A 26,096-nucleotide genomic window follows, 5' to 3' on the forward strand; every position below is an offset into this window, starting at 1 on the left:
GGGGTTCTTTGGAAACACCGAGCAGAAAAATTTAACACACTATCAGCCAGTTGTCTAAAAATAAATAGTCCGAATTTGCATACGTACTGACGAAAATTGATTATGCACCAAATTTACAGCCATTTCTTGTTAAATCTCACGTAAATACTATGCCAAATGATCCAATTAATTCGAAGTTTCAAATAAGTATATACAAACTTTTTTTTTACCACTTACATCCATTTCTGTAGACGGGTGCATCTATTTCTGAAACGCAAAATTTCACCGGCTGCAGGCAGTAATCTACGCGCAAAATTGCCGGCTGAAAGTGTGTTAATCGGATTAGGGATTTTATAATTAATACAGAACCCTAGAACCAATACAACTCAGTGCTATACATATATATCTGTCAGAAACGCCAAAGTCAATATACGTAAGAAGGACAGGTGATTTTTCTTGCGAAAATTAAGACAGTCTTACAGAAAATACGAGAGAGGGGAATATTAACAGATGTAACATATATCGTATATACGTATAATAATACGTACTGTAAGCTGCACGATGATCCGTGGTCATCCATCATACTGAATAAAATGGTTCGCATGATAAATATTATGAATCACCAGAGCAAGAGGTTAAGAATCGAAACGATAATTGCTAATTCTGCACACGAACTGTGTGAAATCATTCGAAGGTAAGATTGGAATGACAGAATCAGGAATTCCATATGCATCAATCTAATTACAGTGGACTCTAACTATATTGCCATGGTCGGGGCTATAGATAGGGTTACCAACCGTCCTTTTTTGGAAAGGACAGTCCTTTAATCAGCTTTCTTGGCCTTGTCTTTTTTCGAGATTAGAAAAAATGCCAAATGTCGTTCATTTCAAAATTAAAAATCTCTTACAGCTGAATGATTACATTTGGTGTTGTAATTTGAACAGTTGGCAGGTCCTCACGTCTGCGAAAACTCAGAAAAAATATAATTTAAAAAATTAAAAAGTTTACTTTAGCTTTAGTTTTCAAAGTTTCAAATATTTTTTTAAGTCTTTCTACATTTTCGAATTAACATCTTTTTAATTGAATTCTAATGATTATTCTAATAATGCATCTTCTGTGTTTAATGAGTCGATATATTATTACCTAAATTACTAAAGTAAAACTTTTCTCGATTGTTTTCGAAGTTTTAAGAAATTGTTCGTTTACATGATTATTAATTCTAAAATTGTATTCCAATAATTTACAATAATAATAAAAAAGGAATTAATATAAATATATTTTCTAGTGTCCTTTATTGCGACTCGACAGAGTTGGCAACCCTAGCTGTAGGGGAGTAAAATGGCAAGAGGTCAGAGCCCCTCAATGCTAAGTTCCTTCGTCATAGCCTCGGCTTCAGCGCCTGCGCAAAAGTTGGATCGTGCTGGTGCGCTGGCGTACGCAACGTGGTGTGCGAGCGAATTTGTGTGCTCGAAAGTACGTGTGGAGGGGAAGTGCCTCACGTGGCAATTTGTTTAGTGGCAATATAGTTAGAGTCCATTCTACATACTTTCGTCCGATTCGGAATAGTTGTACCCTTATAATTGCTATTCTGATACTTTCATTTGCAGCGACCGTATTACATTTCGTCGCTGTTTGATCGGTGGCCGTGCGCATTTTTCAACATTGCCGCCATGTCTCGTAAACTTTGCTCGAGCGTCTGCGCGAATCTCATCGCGTGTGTTCTGCCATCGCTGTGGAATGCAGATACCGAGAATATGAAGCCGTTGCTTCTGATGTTGTAAGCGCATCCGTACCCGTCTGGAACCACTGGTCCATATCCAACAATTGCATCGTTCTTTGTAGTTACCTGAAAACACGATATACGATTTATTTTATACGATTCAACTCTACGTAGACAGCTGGGGTCCAATCAACCCCAATAAAAGTTTAAGGCTTTGTATCTCTATATTTCATGTTTTATCGAAAAAACATAGAAACTAAAACAGATTTTTTTATGCAGAAATTTATTTACTTATTTACTTTTTAAGAAACTTATTTTTTAAGAGCATTAATGATTTTTTTTTACTATGTTAGCATTGGAGTTTTTACAAAAACGCGGTTGTTTCATGTTCTACAATGTTAAAATTATTTTCCATAATTTTGTTTAATCCAACAGAACGAATACTCTAAAATCAACAATCTTTTAAAGTCGGCGTGGTCAACTGGACCCCTGTGACCATGACACTACTTTTTACCATGACATAATTTTAGCAAATTTGCACTTTTCTCGCGCTTTTTTGAATTTCAAAAATGGCGGGAAACCTGATAAATTGGAAACAATGGGCCCCTTGCAGGGTCATTACTTTTCCTAACGTAGGAACAACACTGTTTCGGAATGAAAAGGTAAGAGACGCGTTCGTCAAAAGTAAATAGGACAGTGCGCTCTCGCATTATACTGTGAGCCTGTCAACGATTGCGTGCGCCCAACGCCGATTTGCCAGTTTCGTCCCTGAATTTCGCGACCGTGGTGCGTTAGAGCGCGTGCGTGAGTATATTTACGGAATCTGCGCAACTCTGTCCGAAATATCGATCATCTATCGATAGTTTTTGCGGTGATCAATATTCGTGGAACCAATCCGGTGCGTCTCTGAAAAATCCTAATGAATTTTGAACGAAAACCAGTAGAAACTTCGCTGCTCGCTGAGCATTCTGTCGTGAACCTTTGTAGTAATCGTAGGTCTTAACAAACTTCTTATTTTTGAACTCGTGTGTTAATTATCGCAACAATACACGTGTTATATTTATCGCTCTCGACACTCTTAGTACAATTGTGGCGAAAATCGGCGATTAGTGTAAACGATTTTCGTGATCGCCTAGATCTATCGTATACGTTACTCTCGATCGCCACTTCGCGGCTCTTCAGTATCCACCGAGGGTAATCGTGTTTTCGTGAGACATGGTTAAGCTCCGGTGTGTTTTCTCGCTGCAACATCACCTTCACTCCGTATCCTTTTCAGGATAGAACTAGCTATCCTAGGGCGGTCGTTTCAACCCAATGTTCGACTCGGCCCGCGATAAACTCGCAACATTAACAAACACGTTGGATTAAAAATACATTAAGTGATTGTGTCGGGTGATCAGTGTTAGTGGTCGTGCAGTGAAGTGATTACGTATTCGGTGGAATAACCCGGACGCACTTGACGTTACAACCCTTAACTTCGGCTGGTGAGGTATACCTGCGATCACCTGCGAACTGGGCGATACCCTACCATAAACCGTTTCGGCCGTCGATGACTAGGATCGGTCCAGTGACCTAGTGACACAGGTGTGCAAACTGCAGGTGAATTTTCGAAAGGGTGAGTTCTAATAAATTTATTTAATTTTTTTTTAATTTAACGCAAGCTATGATTTATTTCCGGCGATAATTCTGCAAGTTTCTGTACCTAAATTTTTCTTCGAGCTTTTTGAAGAAACTTATTCATTATCACTAACATTGTTGCCCGTTATTAAACTACAAATTTTTATGCCAATACCGAACTACCATCACTTCTCGTTAATTCTCTGTTACATTACCTTTTCGTTAATACGTTATTTGAAATGGAAATTTACATATTCCTTAGCCCCTCTCTACAAATAATTATTAGTTTCCATTCCGTTTAAAAAAGTAAACGTACATTCGTCTCTTTACGTTACACATAATTTTCCTACATTTATACTTCATTCACTAGTCTGTGTAAATAGCAATCGACAGATGATAAAAAGTATGATTTTATTTGTTACGTTTTTTTTATTTGTTATTATACGCAGTTTCCTGTGATGTATGTCGACTTGCTTGTTCGGAGCTCCATAGTACAAGCGCAGCGCGTAGCCACCGCTAGCGCGGGAACTCGGCTGGCAAACTCGCGCTCTGATTGGTCGCGGTTTTTCCTTAATGTCTCGGTAACGAAGCCTCAGATTACATTGTTGCTAAGGAAAAAGTTGTTCGAATTCAACCCCCGAGTGCCCTATTTCCGGGTCAGACAACAGTGTGTTCTGAGGCACGAATTCGGTAGTGATTGCCACAAAACAAGTTCGTTCGAATAAATAGAGTGCGGATAAGAAGAGTCTTATTGCACAAGACTGCAAATGTCTAGTATAAGAAGAATTAAAATATTGTCAACCCTCGTGCACTGCTTAATAAACTATTGCATTATCATTCCTTGAATTAAATCGGGCCTGTTATTAAAATTGAGTTCAAGAAATATATTTGCCTGTTAATTTTCAAAATTCTATAACAAAAAGTATGATTAAAAATCAAACATTGACTTCGGGTCAAATTGACCTGAACAGTGCAAATAACGATATTTCTCGGTTCTTGTGGCTGTCGAGACTGTGAAGTAGTGTAAAAGTGCTTCAACATTTTTCTCAGTCCCTTTCATTCCCAACCGTCGCGTCGAGGGTTGAACTGTGAGAGTACAATAGTATTTCCGTCCTCGAAACCCAACCTGTGAATTGTTACCTTTGTTGCCAGCCTTGAATTTCAAAATGGGAATTTCCTAAAGTACTTCTTTCTCGTGGCCGGTTTTAATTTGGTCTCTACCTCTTATGGAGAAAAAGAAATTAGGGGATCGGCACTTTGGGCGGTCCTGTTGCGCCAAGCAAGTCGAAAAAATGCTACAAGTTTGATATTGTAAAATGACATTTTTTCATACGATACTAACGCGTACCTTTATCTTTATAAAAAAATCAAATTCTAAGAATCATTACAGGTTACATAGACAAACACAGTGGCTGCAATAGATAATCCTCTAACTCATTAGATGTTTTGAGTAGTGTATTTATCACTCATTCTATTTGTTCACATTAAGCTTTCTACAACATTTTGATATAAACTAATAAATTAGAGAGAATGATTGCGATGGGAAAACAGATATTACCATACGATCGCTTATATTACGTTCAATAGAACTAGCAAGTAATAGAGAGGCATATTAGTCAGACGTGTCGACGAGCACGTGTTTTCTCGAACGGATTTTCTCGAAAACAAACGTCTACACAAAACATTTTTCTTCTACATGTTCTGTCTGTTGTTTAATGTGTTGCATGGAGGATATCTTGTGAAACACTTCGACTGCCATGTCATTTGTATACGTGTAATAAAGTGGACTCTTGCTATATTGCCACGACCGGGGTTACAGGAGAGTAAAATTCACGGAAACAACAATATATCAAGAGCCCCCTCTATGGTAAGTTTGGCGTCGAGTCTCGGCTGCAACGCCTGCGCAAGAGCTGGATTGTGCTGGTGGCGACGGTGTACGAAACGTGGTGGAAGAGCGAATTTGTGTACGGTCATTCCATGCCAAGCGTATCACTTTTGTACACGATGTTTGGGATTTTGTTCAAATTAAAATATGTTATACTTCATGTGAAAGTAGGGTGTTTAAGGGTGTTCAAACGTTTCAGGAATTTTAGAAATATAAAACAAGCTTACTAGCGTTTAAAAATATTTTTAAATAGAGTAGAATATAAAACATTAAATATCTCGAAATAAAGGAAAGTGTAGTAATACCACTTAACAAAGAAACGACACATTTGTAGGAATATGTTTCATGAAATAAATTTGTCTATGAATCATGAGATTCAAGAAGATTAAAAAAAATCAGAACAGTGACTAGTGTTAGTTAAAAAAAGGGTTCTTATCCTAAATAAGTTACATAAATGGGAGTTAGTCTGGAAGATAAAGTGATTATTTAATTCTCTATTTAGGGTGCAAAAAGATGTAATAGTGATGTTAAATAAATTGGGCATATTTATTTTCAAATTCCAAAAATTTCGTATAAGAAGAAAATAATCAATTTATAATTGGTGATACATACTTTTGATACTTTGCGTGTTTATTACTGCTTCTCGTGTTCTTAAACCGTTTTTGTGGGCATTATTACTGTCCCTGTTGCTTTACTTATTTTGTATTACTCCTCATGCTTACACTATTTCATTTTCTTTGTTATCTATGGTTTTCTTCACGTTTGCTGCCTGTTCTTTGCTCTTTTCCTCTAGGCATTGTTATGTTTTTATCCTTCTTGTTATTGTTATTAAGTATTGCTGTTTCTGTCAAACGTCCGAATCTGTCGTTTCTGTTCATGTTTTCGTCAACATATAATTTCATTGTGAGTACTTAGAATTTCAATACAGTCAAGTACCTCTATACATAACCATTAGAATACCTTGAAAATAATGAATGATTTTTCCTTTCTTTACACAATGCTGTCTAAGTTAAATCAGATTATCATGCTTGATTGAAAATTCAAGTGATAATTATTGGTATCGTTTATTGGACATGTGATCAGTGACAAATAAGTGCTTAACTAACTCATCGAGTCAGTCAATCGAAAATAGGTATAACTAACAAATGATGTACATAATTAACGAAAAATAACATGGCCATCGTTTGTGACAAGCCGATGGTAATTTGAAGATCTCCAAGGCTTATGAAATCATTTAAAACTCTTAAGTACCGATTTACTAGTAATCATGATCACTGACCTGTGACGTCGAGAGTGCGAAATGATTGACGATCCTGTAAGCTTCATCCGTGAAGATATCCGGGACCGGTTCGCCGGCTTCTTTCGCGGCGTAACGTAGCCCCATTAAATGGTTGTCAATTCCTTGTCCATTTATGTTGTCATTCATCTCTTTAGTTTGCATCTGCACCGCCAAATCGAATAATTCCTTCATTCGCTCTTGCTGAAACACGAAGTAAATCGTACCGTTTCAATTACCATTAAAACAAATAAGTAAAAGGAATTAGTAGCTGAATTAGGCGAATACGATGGGTAATAATCAAACTGTGAAACCCGTTTTGAGACCAAAATGTTTGTATAAATTCATGACTTGTGAAGCCAAATTTTCGACCGTTGTCCTTTTCATCATTTTGAAGAAGAATTATCAGAGCCATTTCTAGAATTATGGAAAACTATTACTTAAACAAAGAGTATTATAAAAATTCCTTTATTCCTCATTATATGTATGTTTGATTCTTCTACTGATCAAGTGATGATAGAAAAAAATGTCTCACGAAACGAAAACTCAACATTAAGTTATTTGAACCATTTAAGAATATATGTTTGTATTCAAAATATTATGCCATTTTAATGCGATTTTCACAAATGAAACTTTAACCGTACGTTGTTTCCTCAACACTATTTAAACGCTATTTCTTTTGTTGTTTGTCGTGGATTATTTTCAATAATATCTTTGAAAAAATGATTGTCGATGACATTGTTTGATCTTTCTCATGATAATTTTCTATTAAAAAATCATGGGCTTCTCCAAATGCTAAATTTATGTTTTCACCAACTTTTGTGGCACTTGTACCAAGTTTAAGGGTTTAATTTTTTTTTCTCATATTTCTGTTATCTACCTTGACAGTATTCAAAACACGTCTATTACAGCGTATTTTTTCTTTTTGAAGTTTTTTAAAACAATAAAAAATCAGATAAATTTGAATGGATGTTATTGGCCCGGCAAATTGGTACTCTGGAAAAACGTCATCTCGTGCAGAGACTTCTACCGAAACGTAAAATACTGGTATTATACCGGTATTTTCGGTTGTACCTTCCTACCCTTATAGAAACCGAAAAAATACCGGTAATTATTTCGGTTTTCGGTAATATATCGGTTTCGGTATAGCTTTGATGGCCTAATACCGGTATCAAAATCATACCGGTTAAAGTCTCTGATCTCATATGCGCCAGCCTAATATACTCCTTCTTTAGCTGCGAAACCTTCTTTAGGCATAGAATATCAAACATATTGTTACCTACAATTGACTGACTCTGGATTGTGTACTAAAGTGTTATATACTCATATGTGAAAAAGGAAGTAAACAATATGAACAAATTACGATTTTATTATTTTCGAAAATTATTATAACTATGCGAATACTATCGCGAGTTCCCCCTACAGTAATCGATTTCGACGTTTCCTCTAATTCATTTTCAGTAGTGGTCGAACGGTCGCAACGATGGGAACGGTGTATAAGCTCGTTAGGGTAGAAAACTACAGGCGCGGAGGGAGTCAATTTCATTATCGTACATTTTCGATGAACACCGGCGTAATTGCGGAGAAACGGAACGGCTGAAATAACATCGTGATAAACGAGAAACAACAGCCAGGGCTCGTTGCGGTAGTTTCCCGCGCGAGGGTGGACCGTGGAAAGAAAGCAAACGGAAAAGCCCCATGAAGGTTGCCCGAGGCCACTCGAGTATCGCGCAAACACTCGATCCAGGAAAGAGAACGAACACGGTCTGCTCTAATTGATTGCCTTTTTTTCGAGGGTTTCGCTTTCGTTTGTCATTTCTTTTCGGTGCCCCACGACTTGTATACCTCATGTCCCTCCGGGAGATCCGTATTTAGATCTTTGGCATTGCCGTTTTTGGGATTGTGGGTATACATGTACACGCGAGTACTTAAACTCGTGTCACAAACAAAGAAACTCCTCCACCTTTACTTTCGTATTCAATACGTCTTTGTAAGATTTTCAGGAATTTATCGTTATTAGGTTATTGTATTAACCCTTTGCGCTCGAGCGGTGCCTCTCAGGCACCACTGCATGTGATGCGATAACTCGAGCGGTGCCTGAGAGGCACCATTCGAATCGATGTGTTTATTTGTGTTTGACCTAAGGAATATCGCTTGAAAGGTCTACTTGGCCTTTTGTAGATCATATTACGCGGTGTCTAAATAGCTATAAGGGTGTGTTATCTGAAATAAAGGACGTCTTAGCACCGCTTATGCGATAAAATGTCTTATCTCAAAAATACTAGCGACCGCGGTTGGAACTCTGGCTTCGACATCAGTTCGAACTCAACCTTCTTGTCGATCGCATTATTTCTTTCAAAGTTACTGAGCCCAATAAGTATGGAATACGACGAAGAAATTACTTCTAGTGAAGATGAGTTCAATTTTTCGGCAGTAACAAACGAAATTACATCACTACATAGACAGCTTGCCCATAAGAATAAATAAATGTCTTTCATTAAGTTAAAAAATTACATATTTTTTATGTTCAAATTTTTTTTTATGTTTTTAATGTTCAAATATACGAGTTTAAAGTGTTTTATTGTGTCTAAAAATTTTTTAAGTTAACAATAACGAACTCATGAAATAAGCGGGAGCGGCTGATTACTCTCGAGTTGCTGGTTCACCCGACGAAAAAGCGCCTCGAGCGCAAAGGGTTAAAATGTTCTTAATATTAAGAATGATAAATTGATATTAGAAGAATGAACATTATTCATTCATATTATTTTTATTATTACTGTATATATTACTGTTGGTTTTGTTGCTTTTATCATTGTTATTATGATCCTAGGGTTACTTCGTTGATTAATAAACAATTGTTATTTCGTTGTTTAATTTACCACCACATTCACCCTCTTTTATTGCCTCTTCTGTTTACTCTGTTTTATATGTATATCAGAAATTAAATCGCGAATATATCGAGTAAAATGACAGCTTCGGGCACTGGGCTGGAACCTATGATGCTTTAAGAACATCTTATAACTAATCAGCTGCTTGAACACCTCAGCCAACGTGATAAGAACGCGACTATCGATATAATCGATTAACGCGATGCGTAATGTACTGTAGACGTTCTTATTAATAGTGACCGTTATTTTGTATTAAATTATTTGCATAAATGATATTAATATATGCCGTCCATTTTGTATTAATAGTTAATGAAGTTTTTATTATTTTTAGACATATTTTCAAGTTTCCGGTTTCATCATCAAGTCATTGTGTCGATTTAACAAGTCTTTCTGTTTCTGTTCTGCTAATAATATTTTTACCCGAGACTCTATTACACTCAGTTTCCTGAGTACAATAAACAAAACCAGTCATTTATCTCTTAAACATTTTAAACATCGTGATTTAGAATTCTTCATTTAGTTTCTTGATCTCTACTATGGCGCATGATCTCCCTATAACTCTAACTCGCTTACTATTCTGTAGATAAAATTTTTCGAACATTCGAAATAATTTTTTAATCGTCTCACGACATTAAAAATGCTTTCATAAACCATTATATTCATTGTAAACTTCGAAATTTCATACGACTGTGAGAAATAATTCGGAACATAATAATAATGAAATAATAGATAGAATAATGAAACAATATAGGAAATAATATATAATAAATAAATTTTCCATACTTATGCTATCTCGTCGTAAAATTCCTCGAAAGAAAAATAATTGCATCGTCATTGTACTTTCAGATATATACGGATCTGTGTGCTTTAGGCGCACCGTCTTTATCAGCTACTCGAATTGTAACTAGAAATGATTTCTACGAAATACAGCCAAGTTGCAGTTACACTGTAAATGGTGAACTGAACTCTTTTGGTGCCTTTGTCTGGGGTGTTGTTCTGTTCATTCACGGCTTGACTTTCTGGATCCCCTTGACACATGGCTTTCGCCCACGCCAGAGCCTCTGGACTGGCCGCTCTGATGCAGTCGACCCTTCCCAGAGCGAATCTTCTGATGCCTGCGCTTTCGTACGTTGCAACCAAGTTCCCATGCAGTCTGCACAAAAAGAAACAGTCAGTGATAAACGGATCAATGAGTCATTAACAATTTCATTTAATAATATGAAATTATTGGTATTATTGTTGAGCAATAACGTAGTTTCTTATAGAAATGTCTATTAACACGTTGAGCGCCATGTCAGCCATCGGTGGCTGACACTAGACTTTCCGTTTAGGCCGCGTCACCCATCGGTGGCTGACAGCGTGTAACATGAGAACTATAAAATGTTATAACTATAAGCGTGGCCTGAACGGGATTGTCTTAGAAATACGCGTGGCGCTCAACGTGTTAATATCATCTAATATGGCCTAGAACGTAGATACAGTGATTCCTCGATGAATGCCACACGAACAATGGCGTTATTCCCACCACTGGGCAGGTCCTCCTATGGAACAGATCAGAACAGGGTAAACAGAAATTAACCCTCCATGCACGGTCCCTGCGTCACGCGTTCGCGAGAGTGCATGCACACAGTGACAGAGTCAGGAGTGGGGACACGCGGTCTCGAGAGCGACACGCACACAATGACAGAGTCAGGAGTGGGGACACATGGTCTCGACAGCGCTCGCACGCAGTGACGGAGCTGTCGCGTAAATCGTATAGCGACCGATGTTTGTTTACATGCGAACGACCGGGCCAAGACGCTACAGAAGTATTGACTAATAAATATAATTTGTTTTATAATTCACGAGGTTTTTATTCTAGTTAGTGTAATAAGAACCACGAAAATCCAAATGTAATGTGGAACCAGCTAATCATTACATTGTATACATGGTGACGGTGGCTCGAGCTCGAGCTCGAGCAACCGCCACTGCGTAGTAATATAGGTGAGGGTCTCGAGCTCGAGCCATACTGGCACTGGTTAGTACAGTGTCGGTGAGGGCCTCGAGCTCGAGCTTCGCCATCGCTGTGTAGTAGTAGAATATCGGTGTGGAGTTAGAAATGATGACATGTGTCCCCAGATTGGGATGCAAAACTACAGACTTGAACTTTGTATGCCCAGCATGTAAACGTGACCGTCTCAAAAAATAATACTTAATAATATAAATATTTTAAAATTGTATTTCCTTAGTTTTATAATGAAAATATTTTTTAAACATAATACCATTAAAAAAAGTTTCGCAAAGAGCCTCAAAAATATCTATGTATTTAAAAATAATAAAAACACATGTACATATAACGTTAAAAGCTCATAAATACATGAACTAATTCATATTTTTTAGATAAGGTCTTGTCTTTTTTTGTATTGCTAATGTTGATTGTACTATGAAATACTGTGGATTTTATGAGATTTTAATTGAAGGGGTTACAGCTAAACGCGAAGAAAACGAAAATTATGAGGTGTAAGAGGGGTGGGGGGAGATGGACGAAGGTATCGTGGAGGTGGAGAGAAAAGGAGGTGGAGGAAGTAAAGAAATTTAAATATCTGGGATATACCTTGATGAGGAATGGGAGACAAGAGGCACACATGGAGGTGAGGGTGATGAAGGGGGCAGCGGTGATGGGACAGGTGTGGGGGATAGGAAAAAGGAGGTTTGGGAAAAATTGGGGAAGAAGGATATGGTTATTTGATAAAATGGTATGGGCAACAGTTAACTATGGAGTGGAGGTGTGGGGATGGAAGGAGAGGGTAAAAATAGAGAGGCTGCAAGAAAGATTCCTAAAGTGGGTACTAGGGGTAGAAAGGAGTACACCGGGGTATATAATAAGAGAAGAAATGCAAAGAGCAAAACTAAAAGGGAAGGCAGGAATGAGAGCATGGGGATATGAAAGGAAATTAGAGAAGGGACAAGGAGGAGAGCTGGCAAGGAGGTGTTGGGAGGAAATAAAAGGGTGGGCGAGGAAAGGGGAAGTATTAGAGTGACGGGAAGAGGAAAGAAGGGAGTATTACGAGGAAAGGGGATGGTCAGTGGAGGAGATAGAAGGAATGAGAGAAGGAGGAGAGCCACGTGCAGAGGAAATGGTGAATAGAGAGAGAAGATTACAAGAGGATAGGTGGAAAAATATAGAAAGTTCAAAGTACAATAAATGGTACAAAATGGTTAAAGGAAGAGGGATTCCTGGGTATCTGATGAAAGGGTGGGGAGAAAGTAGGTGGCAAAGGGTGGCCAGATTTAGGTTAGGCAATGAGATGAGGGAAAATAGGTATTGGATGGAAGAGGAAAAAAGAAGGTGCAGGATCTGTGGGTGGAGGGAAGAAACGTGGGAACATGGGTGGGAAGAATGCATGGGTTGGAAAGAAGAAAGGGGGTGGCAGGAAATAGTAAGGGAAGTGTTAGGAGATGAGGGGGGGGGGAGAATGGATGAGGAAGGTGGAAGAAAGGAGAGAAGGAGTCAAGAAAAGGGAGAATGGATGGTAGAATGAATGATAGAAGAAATGAGAGTGATAGGTGAGACGAGCGGAAGTGGAGGTCCAACATAGGGAAACGGGGTGTGTGTGTGTGGACATGCGGGGGTAGATATAAGAAAATAGAAACTGTAAGTGCGTAGGGTAAGCGTAGTTCTTAAGGAGCGAGTAAAGTAGGAGAAATTGTAACCCCTAGGGGAATCAATAAAGTTTATATATGTATATATGAGATTTTAATTTTGCGAAGCGTTATTTACTTCAATTTTTATAATAGGTATTATAATTATTTAAAGCCGTGTTTATTTATGTTTATTAACAATTAATATTGAAAAGACTTACCTGAAGTGTGTTAATTGTAATGCCAATTGTATGTAAACGTCTGGACTAACTCTGCAGGATTTTATGAACTCCTTTGAATAGTCTTCGAACCACAAAATACAAAGGTCCAAGTCTTCCACCAGGCTATACGTTTCAATCAAATAAAAAATCTTGAAAATAATCTTGGATATTCTTGGGAAATTTCTATATATTTCTAAATATGAGGCGTTTCATGATTAAACATCATGACTTAAATGACAGAAATGGATATATTTGGTTTTCAAGGTATTTAACTTAAATTTTGTTAACTACCTTCTTTATGAATTGTAGAGAATAAATCATTCTGAAAGCAGATCCGCCAAGCACTCGTAAACTTAATATAATGATCATAATATATGAAGATTTACATTTTTATCATTTTTCTTTTTTCTCTACATGGCAATTGATAATATGCTGGTAAAGTTGTTTAAAATTTCCGAGCATGTAACGAGATCTCTATATTAACTCGAAATCAAATGATTTTTCGATGTATGTGTACCTACTAAGAATTTTTTATTCCTTTTCATGATTTCTATCAGCTAGTGAAATTTTAAATAGTCTTTGAAAATTTTAAAGAAAAAAATTCTTCGGGAATCTTTATTTCACAAACTGTAAAACTACATAATTTGAAACATTGGACATATTTGCCGTATATTTTTAAGCCTATGTAAAATAATTCCACGGAAATATAAATAAATTGTATAGGGTGTCAAGAAGTTACATGTCGCGACTACCATAGCGGTATTCTGCACCGCCGATTTGTTGGAGATATAGGTAAAATGCCGCAAAAAATAACCTTGACTTTGGATTTAAGGGTCAAATTTTTTTACCGTTGCATTATATTCTATTTATCGTGAGGATGAAAAGTTGAAGAGTCATCTTGCGTCAGAACTCAATCGTTCTCTTGATAAGTGATGTTGAAGATTCATACGTTTTCAAACTGCTTTTATTTGTAAGGGATTCTTGATCTTTGTTATATCCTGTATTCTCAGAACCTCTTTTCATTGCACACTTTTATCATATTACTTTCAAACGCGAAGAACGAGCGAAAACCGTTAATTCAGCGACACGTGGAAGCAACGGGCGTGGTTGTCCTTCTTCGAGACGCTGACAGAAACGTCAGCTATTCTAAAACTTCGCTTCGGCGACCATCATGAATCATAGCATGTTGCTACCCCCTATCTTGCGCGTTTTCTAACAAAGGGAAGGGCGGAAAAACTTACAAAAGGATTGTTCAAAACCGGGGAAGCTCAGTATTCCGGCTCTCATTTACATCGTGACAGATTCGGCTCGTGTGACATTCTTCTACGCCTTGTTCGTTTGCTCTTCGACAATCGCGCTCCGCTTTAATCTCTTATACGCGACAGCGGGCTGAGCGACAACGGTCACTCAGCTGTTCAGTTCGGGTTTCGCGACGATATCTCTTCCTTGTGCGACGCGACCTCGCGATTACGCGCGGCCTACAGACGAGTTTTATAAGACACCGGACCGCGAAGTGCAACGTCCGAGACGGCGACAACGTATCCCGCAGTGCTTAAACCCTGTATCACGGCTCCGAGCGCCAGCGGGTCTTCCGCCCTTTCAAGGACCCGAAATCCCGATAGAACCGACTAAAGCGACACGAACGTATCATTCATTTTCATCACCATTGGTATGTCAAGACTTATTTGTATCTTTTATTTTATTTTGATTGTTAGAATATATCTTTATTATTATTATAAACGAGAGTGATTTCCTATTGCTCCCGTTCCAAATCCAAACCGCGTACTTCACCGATAAGTTTAGACAGGGCGTGCTTCAGCACCTTAAAAGAGCCAGGACCCGAAATTATAAGTAGAGTAACGACCGCAACGCGGGACGTTACAAATTGTTGTCAGAAGTGGGATCCTTTGATCGAAATATCGAAACCAAAATCTTTGCTTTCGTAATCTAACATTTATTTCGATCACGGTTCGTAACCTGCCTAAGCTTTTCGCTGACACAGAACGCTTAGTGTCTCACATATCAAACTATTACCTGCCACAAGATGATAGGCCACACACCGCCACAAGAAATCAGCCGTCCCTCCAATCCTCCTCCTCCCGTGCCACCAACCCCTCCAACAGCACAGACCTTTGCTCGATCTCACGCTGGAAACGCGAATGAATTCCAGAGTACCTTTTATCGCTCACGCATCGACGATCTTGATCATGTCTATCGCACGTTAGACGCTATACCTGTTTTCGACTCTAGATATGTTCCTATTAAGCAATTTCTTCGAGCAGTAAATAATCTGTATCCACGAATTCCGACTGAATACGAGGAACAATTTCTGACAGGATTAACTTGCAAACTGACCGATCGAGATCGTTATTGCATAAGAGAAGAAAACTGTAGAACCGTGAACCAATTTCTTCGCATTTTGCGGGATCGATATTCGCCTTGTCGATCATACCAGGCAATCTTGTACGACCTGCAACGCGTATATATGTTCCCTAACGAACCGCTGACCGAATACATAGACAGAGTCGTTATGTTAATAGAAGGAGCTACCGCAAGTGCTAGGGACGAAGGGGAAAATTTTTATAATAAAAAGGCAAAAGAATTAAACAGTACGGCTATAAGCTCGTTCATCGCTGGTTTACCTTCACATTACGCACATCGAGTATCTTGCAACCATCCTAATACACTGAATCAGGCAATTAATGAAGCATTCAAAGCCGCAAAATTATTTGGCGCTGAAAATTTTGCACATGTGCCTTATGCGCAACCACCTTACGCGTATGCACCTCAGGCTCGTCCTCCCGCCCCTTACGACGTAAACCGTAGATGGACGGAATGGCGAGAACCCCGCGATGAACCAAATTACGAATTACCTCGTAGCGCGTATACAGCACACAATTTCTCCTGTCCGGAGAGAGTCGCGCAAGTACCAGGTTCCACCTCTACCGTAGGATGCCAATGCAATTGTCAATGCAAGGGGAGGCGTCGTCGAGATAAGTCTCGGTATAATACGCGAGCAAAACGCGAATCTTCTTCTGACCATCGCGAGCCTTTAAACTACAATCGCGCCCGCTCTCAGGAGAGGAGCGAAGCGGGCGCGTCAGCCTCGTCGGCTCAGAGGAATCGGGTCTTCCAATCGAACAAGAAACCCCCTTTCTCGCACATGCACCGTGCCCCCGGATCCGGATCAAGGCTAAACAACTGGAAGAAGGGGAAGGTGAATTTCTAGTAGACTCTGGCGCTTTTTAAATTTAATCACCATAGAAGCAATTCACCCCAATGCACCTATCGTCGATAAAGACGAAATTTCCGTAAAGGGCCTCAATGGATGGATTACCACCCTAGGAGCCATTTGTATGAAAGTTAACGGAAGTTGGGCATTATTCTATGTTGTTGACACCCCGGATTTACCAAAGGGAATATGCGGTCTAATTGGCAGTTCATACCTCCTCCAAGAGGAAGCCGTTGTATCATATCATTATCGCACCCTCGTGACGGCAAATCGTCTAATACATCCCGTTCCATTTTCAAACTCGAAGGAATTAGAAAATGCACTAGCCTTACATCAACGTAATCAAGAAACTCTTCGAATTTATCTCGCGTCAACATCCAGAACTGGATAGCGAAGAACTGGACTAACCTCCACAGCTCGATGACAGTTCCGAGAACAATTTATCTCCTCCTTCTGAGGAAACACTCTTCGCGCATGAAGATGCCGATTTCGGGGAATACGAAGTCTTGCCCACGTCGGTGACAGAACGACTAGCTACAATCCGGAAGACGTTGAAGCTCGAACAATTAAGCGACGAATCACGCGCACTTGTCGAACGCTCCGTCCAAAAGTACTCGGATAGATTTTTCGTTCCCGGCGACCCACTGCCAAGAACCGATACGACGGCGCACACCATCCTGACTACGGATGAGACTCCCGTCTTTACTCGGCAGTACCCTTTTCCGCCCACACAAGAAGAGGAAGTGAGGAAACAGGTCCGCAATTTGGAAAATTTAGGCATTATTGTCCCATCGAGATCACCTTACAATTCTCCGCTTTGGGTCGTTCCGAAGAAAGCCGATTCGGAAGAAAATAAAATCGTAAACTAAATGAAAAAACGGTGGATGACAAGTACCCCCTCCCCAGGATCACCGATATTCTGGACCGGTTGGGCGGCGCAAGATACTTCTCCGTATTTGATTTAGCAAACGGATTCCATCAAATACCTATGGCGAAAGAAGATCGAAGTAAAACCGCTTTTTCCACTCCCGAGGGTCATTACGAATTCGTACGCATGCCATTCGGTTTAAAAAATGCCCAGGCCACTTTCCAACGGCTAATGAACGAGATACTCAAAGGTCTAATTGGCAAGGAACTATACACATACTTGGATGACGTCGTCGTATACTCCGACACTCTTGAAGAACATGGCCGCCGATTAAACAACTTCTTCGAACGTCTTAGAAAACATAATCTCACCTTGCAAACAGACAAAGCCGATTTTCTAAAACACGAAGTCGCGTATTTAGGTCATGTTATTTCGGCAGAAGGCGTAAGACCGAATCCTGATAAAATACGCGCGGTTTCAGAATTTCCGGTACCAAAAAACCAGGAAATCCGTTAAACAATTCCTAGGGTTAGTAAATTATTACCGTCGTTTCATTCCAAATCTAGCGAAGAGAGCGAAACCGTTGACTAATTTAACAAGCACTAAAATTCCATTCGTATGGACGGACGCCCACCAGGAAAGTTTCGAAGATCTGAGACAAGCTCTTTGCAAAGAATCTGTCTTGAGGTACCCAAATTTCGATAATCCGTTCATTATAACTACGGATGCATCAGATGTAGCGACCGGAGCTATTTTAAGTCAAGGCAAAATAGGAGAAGATCCCCCGATTGCTTGCGCATCTCAAGTGCTCACGCCATGTCAACAAAATTATTCCACTACGGAAAAGGAATGCCTCGCTATAGTTAGCGCAGTGAAGCAATTTAGAACCTACATTTACGGTCGAAAATTCACCCTCGTGACGGACCATCGTCCACTGCAATGGTTATTCTCAATTAAGGATCCTACATCGCGCCTCGCACGTTGGAGAATCTTACTCGCTGATTACGACTATGAGATTGTACATAAGCCCGGACGCGTAAACGCGAATGCAAACGCATTATCACGAAACCCTGTGTTACAAGCTCTTCCCTTAGTACCCGGAGAAGGCCCGGCACAAAACACCTCTCAAACGTCAAGAATAGCACAACGAGTACGAAGTCGACATCAGAATCTCCCCAGACCAAACTACGAGGAACCATCATCCCTGATCCTAGAGGAAACCGAAGATTCGGTACACCCCGACGACATAGACGACCTTCTTCCTCACGATTATCTGGACGACGCACCCGCAGCAAATTCTATTGGCATAGAAACACCACTCTTAGGCGAACAAGAATTCAACGCTACGGAAGACGTCAACAGACCAGGAAGTGTTCAGCAGAACCGACAGTGTAACAACAATCTTCCACCACGTCTCATCACAGAAGAAATCACGTTTCTTCGAAGCCTGAATCAGACAGAACTACCAAATAGCGAAGACTCGACCCGTAACGCGAAAACCCAACCTTCAATTGCGAAAAAACGTGTCTCATGGTTTTTACCACCTCCAACGGACTTATTAGGGGTACCACAGTCAACCATGGTCTTCACGGGACTGGACGAATCTGGAATAATAAGAAGAAATACATCGAATGAACAAAGTACTACCGCTCATTCCGTTAAAGAAAATAGAGAAGTAAAATTCGACACATTTACAGATTCGTATCAACCTTCGTATCTACCGCAATCTCAGAATCAAAATGCTTCTTCGAAATTAAATCCGAAACGATGTGAAGTTTTGGTTTCTTAAAGAACCTTAACGACAGAACCAGACAACTACGCGCATTTTATTTCCGCCGATCGAATATTAACAAGCGGAAATTGTAAAACCCTAAAGGCTCTCGGACTCCTAGAAGAAACTGTATTAATTACCGAAGATCTAAAACAGGGGCGCGTAATTGTAACCCTCAACAACGAAGGGAAAGTTTTTAGCATCGTGGGAACCAGAAATTTCATCCACGAAATGGGATTTTCGGAACTGTCGCATTCACTTTCCGCTCTTAAAGAATCAATGAAAACTGAGAAAATAACTTCAATTCGCATAGCTGCACATGGTGAAACTCTCCATCACTTCGATCACAACATTCTCCAGAAACTTTTAACCGAAATCTTTTGGGAACAGCCCGTAAAAATTACAATATGTACCGGCGAAATTCAGGAACCCCCAAAAGATGAACGGGAAGGCATTATTCGACATTATCACGAAAGTATGATAGGAGGACACAAAGGAGCCACGAAGACCTACCGACGGATTCGAAGTTTATTCGGCTGGCCAAAAATGCGACGAGACGTAGAAGATTTCATACGACACTGTACCAGTTGCCAGGAACAGAAACTTGTACGCATTAAAACTCGAGAACCGATGCTGATTACCGACACCCCTGCGAAACCCTTTGACAAAATTACATTGGACACGGTAGAGCCGCTTCCGGTAACACCTAGTGGAAATCGTCATATATTAACAATTCAATGCCAACTTTCAAAATTCTGCATGGCTATCCCGTTGCCCGACATACGAGCGCTCACGGTTGCTGACGCTATCTCGCGATATTTTATTACCGTCTTCGGCGTGCCGCGAGCGTTACTCACTGACCGCGGTAAAACATTCATTAATAATATAATGCAAGGGCTCGCAAAAGTTTTTCGTATTAATCACGTAACCACCTCTGGTTATCGTCCGCAAACAAATGGTTCTCTCGAAAGAAGTCATATCGTTCTAATAGAATATTTAAAACATTATTTAAACAAATACGAGGATTGGGATCTTTATATACCCTTCGCGACATATTCGTATAATACATCGGTACACGAAGCAACGAACTTCACTCCGTACGAGGTAGTTCTCGGTCAATTAGCTAGAGACCCCTTCGCCCCGATGTCTCGCGAAGAGTTCCTAACATATCCCATACACGTTCAAAATTTAGTAGGACGATTGGACGAAATTCGTAATTTAACTAGGCAAAATTTAGACAACAGCAAGGCTCGATCAAAATTAAATTATGATCGGAAATGCAACCAAGTAACCTTTTCGCCGAATGACCTTGTCTACGTATTGAAGGAACCTCGCCTATCAAAATTCGATCAACATTACGAGGGTCCTTACAGAATTCGCGAAATTTCAGAACAAAATAATGCGATTTTGTTGGCAGGAAACGGTAAGAAAATTGCGAAACACTTGGACAAGCTGAAACATGCTTACGTTAGGTTGAAACCTCCTTGACGATTCTAGTCGCGAAGGACGGTCACTCAACTCAGAAAGTTAGCAAATTGCAACGGTCGGCGTGATTTGTTCAAAGATCGACGGTGTTAAACACCCATTCCAATTTCCTAACAAAACTTCCTCACTCTCTTTCCTATAAAACTAATTATGGTAGGTCCACAGATCTTATCATATTTCCGTATCCAAAGTCGTGAGTAAACAATGGCAACCAGAGTTGGAATTCTGCTCGGAATTATATGGGTCATAACAACACCAGCTCAAACATTGAAAGATTACGAATTAGCAAAACTGAAGTATAACTCCGGCCTATACTACGAAGAACTTCCCACATTGCGTATCACACATGTGACTTGGAAATTAGTAACTTCTTTAGAAATCAGCGAACTTCTAAGCATTGGACGAAATATTCGGAATCAAATAGAACAAGTACGGCGACTATGTTCCCAATATGACGACGAGACTTGTAATAACGAAACTAACACGAAGGAGGTAGGCCGCAAATTAGCAGAAGCCACGGCATACGAAGAACTCCTAAATAACGTCATAGGGAACCCTAACCCTTCCTGGAAAGAAAGAAGCGCGCCGCTAGGATTCATAGGGACAGTCAGCCGGTTCCTATTCGGAACCCTCGACGAAGACGACGCGCGATTCTACAACTCAGAGTTAGCAAAAATCCACGAGGACGAGGCACGCGTGGCCGAACTGCTCGGAAACCAAACCCATATCATTTGGTCGGAATTCCAAAGCATACACACGGAACTGACCGACCTCCGTAGAGTAACGATAAATATGAGTTACAGGATTACCGAACTTCGGAATTCTGTGAATTAGAAAAGAGGCAGCGTATAGTAGAAATAAAATCGGCGGCGAGCAAATGGGAATATCACCTTAACAGACAGACGGATGAATATGCAAGGCGTTTGACGATTCTAGTCGACGCGATTACTTTTGCTAAGCTAGGAGTTCTGCATCCGGCGGTCATATCACCTAAGCAGCTTGAATCATCATGCCAGAAGATCCAACATAATTCCCAGTACGAGTTCCCGCTGACGCAACACGAAATCCTAACCGTGCAGCTGCAAGGGATCACACACCTGAAGTTAGCACGTGCCAATGACAGAATAATTATTTCAATAGAAATTCTGGTTTTAGACCTCACCTCTTTTAAATTATACCGCCTACACCCTTTACCCTCATATCAAATGCTCGCCCTTAAGACATCCTCTCCAATAATCATACAACCTTCCAGTCCTTATTTAGCAATGAATGAAGAAAAATCGCAATATTTCATGGCGGACAAACAATACCTAAATACCTGCAGGGTACATCCACAAAAATACATCTGCGATCTCTCTCTCCCCCTCGAATCATTGGACGAAACCCCTAACTGTGAAACAGAATTACTGACAAACCCGCGCAAAATTTCGTGGTCTAGATGCAACGTCCACATCGCTGTCATTAGACCCACGTACAGAAAAATTTAGTATGTCCCAATAGTTGGTTATATTCAATAGAGATAGCGGGAAAACTACAAGTGAGATGCGACGATAGGTTGATAGCGCAAGAAGACGTGAAGGGAACTGGAATACTCGCTCTACGACAAAATTGCAAAGATTTTCATGCACATTCACAAGATTTACAACCCTGTGAGAAACATAAACATAACATACGTCATGCCTGCAATGACACCCTATCATATTTCGGCCATTACCAATCAAACGAGAAGGAACCAGAAAACCTTCCGCGACGACAACACCTTAGGAAACACCATCGCTTTGGAAAATATCGAGAAAGAAGCCAAAATTTTAGCCGCTCACGAAAGAGTTCAAAATATAATAACATAGGAGTAAAAGTGACTTCTGTAACAACGGGAATAATAGTAATTGCCATAATTCCCACAATCAGTGTATTATGGTATAAAAGATATAAAAAACGAAAATGCATCAGGGGACCTGAGAAATCCACACTGCTGAGAACAGTCATGTCAGCACCGACGCTGCCCGTGGTGACACCCCTCACCCCACCTTCCTCGTTGGAAATGCACGAACTCACTCTACAAGGACCATGTAAGACCAGGAGTCGCCGGTAGCAACCGTTTCTCACCCGTCAGCACTAACGACGAAGACTCCGACCAACGGGAGCAGAGAGGGAGAAGCAACGAAGAACTTATAAAACCGGACCGAATTGGCAAGGGACAATTAAAAGTTACTTAGACAAGAAGCAGCATACAACTCAGTCGAGATGGGATACCAATCACGCTATCCAAGGCTACGCTTGGACGCGTACCTGGACGACAGGAGTGAGCCGGGACCTAGATTGTTGGCCGAGGCCATTCTGCCGGCAAACGATCAGGCGCCCTTTCAGTGCCGGAGGTGCGTCCGGGGGACAGCTCTGGTTCTTGACACGCACCAGGTGCTGTGTGGGCCTTACACGTGGTTGGAGGATGAGGAGGATCTCCAGCAATTTCACTGGGGGCCACACCATTATCTTATATTGGAGGACCGAGTATGGCACGCCACCCTGTGCACCCGCTGCAGGAACCCAGTGCTGCGAATACGGGACAACAGTAAGTGCACAGGGTGCCTGCGGGCTTACCTAGCGGTGCCCCGACAACACCGGCCAGCCTTCCCGCGGCTCAGAGCCGCACCGCGACGGTTCGAGGTCGAGACCTCGTATTAGTATTTTATATACATTATTTATATGTATTATTATAGTCATTTAATATTATTTGCTATTGTTTGCTTTTATATAATAAACATAAATACACTACAATTATACTTCATCATTAATTGCGAAAATACGATATTTCAAGTCTTCTATAATAATCATCATCAATATTGTCATTTACTTCTACTGCTACTAACAAATTGGTTACAAATAAACATAATACTATTGTATCATTACTACCACCACTATTATTGTGATCATTCATAACTGCGATTTCATTTAAATATAAGTCATACTCATCCAAAAATGCGCAATGAACAGAGGATAATCTCGAAAAAGTCTCTCGAGACTATTTCGAGTCTAAGGTGGGGGATGTTATATCCTGTATTCTCAGAACCTCTTTTCATTGCACACTTTTATCATATTACTTTCAAACGCGAAGAACGAGCGAAAACCGTTAATTCAGCGACACGTGGAAACAACGGGCATGGTTGTCCTTCTTCGAGACGCTGACAGAAACGTCAGCGATTCTAAAACTTCGCTTCGGCGACCATCATGAATCATAGCCTGTTGCTACCCCCCATCTTGCGCGTTTTCTAACAAAGGGAAGGGCGAAAAAACTTACAAAAGGATTGTTCAAAACCGGGGAAGCTCAGTATTCCGGCTCTCATTTACATCGTGACAGATTCGGCTCGTGTGACATTCTTCTACGCCTTGTTCGTTCGCTCTTCGACAATCGCGCTCCGCTTTAATCTCTTATACGTGACAGCGGGCTGAGCGATAACGGTCACTCAGCTGTTCAGTTCGGGTTTCGCGACGATATCTCTTCCTTCTACGACGCGACCTCGCGATTACGCGCGGCCAACAGACGAGTTTTATAAGACACCGGACCGCGAAGTGAAACGTCCGAGACGGCGACAACGTATCCCGCAGTGCTTAAACCCTGTATCACGGCTCCGAGCGCCAGCGAGTCTTCCGCCCTTTCAAGGACCCGAAATCCCGATAGAACCGACTAAAGCGACACGAACGTATCATTCATCTTCATCACCATTGGTATGTTAAGACTTATTTGTATCTTTTATTTTATTTTGATTGTTAGAATATATCTTTATTATTATTATAAACGAGAGTGATTTCCTATTCCTCCCGTTCCAAATCCAAACCGCGTACTTCACCGATAAGTTTTGACAGGGCGTGCTTTAGCACCTTAAAAGAGCCAGGACCCGAAATTATAAGTAGAGTAACGACCGCAACGCTGGACGTAACATCTTAAACATTATTTTTTATTCGAAGCCTTCGAATAAAAGGTGAATAATTCATACTGTTTCGCTAATAGCATGATATCTGAGTTGTATTTGACTACGAGATTCAATATATTACAAAAGTAGTTTGTAAAGGATTGAAACTTCAACATCATTTTTCAAGAGAATGGTTGAGGTGCGACCCCTGGTTCCTTTCAGACTTTTTATCTTCACGATGAGTAGAATATAATGCAACGATAAAAAAAACGAAAATGCGTCATTCATTTGATCTTTCTTGTAGATTTTTAAACACTAAATAGTACTGTTTATTATTGTTTTTTGAATTGGATGCTCGATGACTTGAGAGGATAAGAGGATCCGAGGTATCCAAGTAAAAGAGATGCTGTGCACTGGTTGTGAGTGCAGCAGTTTGTATCCGAAAGAGTATCAATTTCTTAAAAGAGAGCAAGTAGGAAATAAAAAAATATTCAAAAACCAAGATATTTTTTGCTAAAGTTTTAGAGTTAAGTTTTTAGAGATTCCATTCAAATTGACAATCTTTAGAAGTTAAACTGAAATGTTTATAGCATATTTAAGAATGGTTGACATAGATCCATTTGTTTACTAACAGGTATTTTCCGCAAGAGCAATTACCTCCTAATATTTGAAGAAGGGTTAATACTGACAAAGCATATTTGATTTCTTGGATTTTGTCCACTGATTACCGCACTGTGTGACGGCCTCGATGCTGTGGCGGATCGCAAAGTGGTAAACAATACTTGTGATTTTTAAATTCTTAAATTCTATGTATGTAACATAAAAATATAGTAATAAATTAATGCTACTTACGAATCAAATGAGGTCATAGCTTCCCTAATATAATTTAAACTCTGCTCAGACAAGTGCCATTCGAGTTTTTCAGGGGCGGGTAAATGAGATGGCACTGTATTTTCATCCGATGGAGGCATCGAGTCGACTTTTTCTGTTAATTCTTCGAACGCCTTGAATATCGCTGGAGCTTCGCCAGCTGAGTGTTCGTACGTTAAACCCCACATTCCATCCTTGAATGAATGAACGTAGAAATGATGTACAACGAATTGTCAAGATTCTATTACAGGAAACTAATAGATTTTTAGGGCATAAAATGTTCGGCCAAGTGAAAAATTTAAAAAATCGCTAACCACCATGAGTTTTAGTTGCGATTACTTCAGTGTTGGGCAAATTTAATTTCGAATAACGAATAAAAAAATGGCGAATGATAGTTATCCGTGGATAAAAAATATGTCAATATCATTCGTCATCGTTTCATTCGTTATTCGCAACAACAGTGGACTCTAACTATATTGCCACTAAACATAGTGCCACGCGAGGCACTTCCCCTTCACACGTACTTTCCCGCACATAAATTCGCTCTCCCACCACGTTGCGTACGCCGACGCACTAGCCAATCCAGCTTTTGCGCAGGCGCTGTAGCTGAGGCTAAGACGTCAGAACTTAGCACGGAGGGCGCTCTGAACTAATTGCCATTTTACTCCCCTACAACCCCGAGTATGGCAATATATTATAGTATAGTTAAATGGGAAGTCGGTTGCGTGAGTGTAAAAGGAAAAATAAAGGACTCG

At 40.1% G+C, this 26,096-nt stretch overlaps 1 protein-coding gene across 1 annotated transcript in view; it reads right to left on the reverse strand.

The window, feature by feature from the left end:
• Nucleotides 1-1,271: 1,271 nt before the first annotated feature.
• The window catches only part of LOC107195048 (choline O-acetyltransferase), a 182,118-nt gene continuing 157,293 nt past the window's right edge, over nt 1,272-26,096 (reverse strand). Inside the window, exons 10-14 of the mRNA XM_015584811.1 lie at nt 25,324-25,535; nt 13,208-13,330; nt 10,311-10,518; nt 6,481-6,681; nt 1,272-1,825 (exon numbers count right to left, since the gene is read on the reverse strand). Coding sequence (XP_015440297.1) covers nt 1,595-1,825; nt 6,481-6,681; nt 10,311-10,518; nt 13,208-13,330; nt 25,324-25,535 — 975 coding nt within the window. The 3' untranslated portion in view covers nt 1,272-1,594. The remainder of the gene's footprint in view (nt 1,826-6,480; nt 6,682-10,310; nt 10,519-13,207; nt 13,331-25,323; nt 25,536-26,096) is intronic.

Source organism: Dufourea novaeangliae, unplaced genomic scaffold, assembly GCF_001272555.1.
Source record: "Dufourea novaeangliae isolate 0120121106 unplaced genomic scaffold, ASM127255v1 scaffold46, whole genome shotgun sequence".
NCBI classification, from domain to species: domain Eukaryota; kingdom Metazoa; phylum Arthropoda; class Insecta; order Hymenoptera; family Halictidae; genus Dufourea; species Dufourea novaeangliae.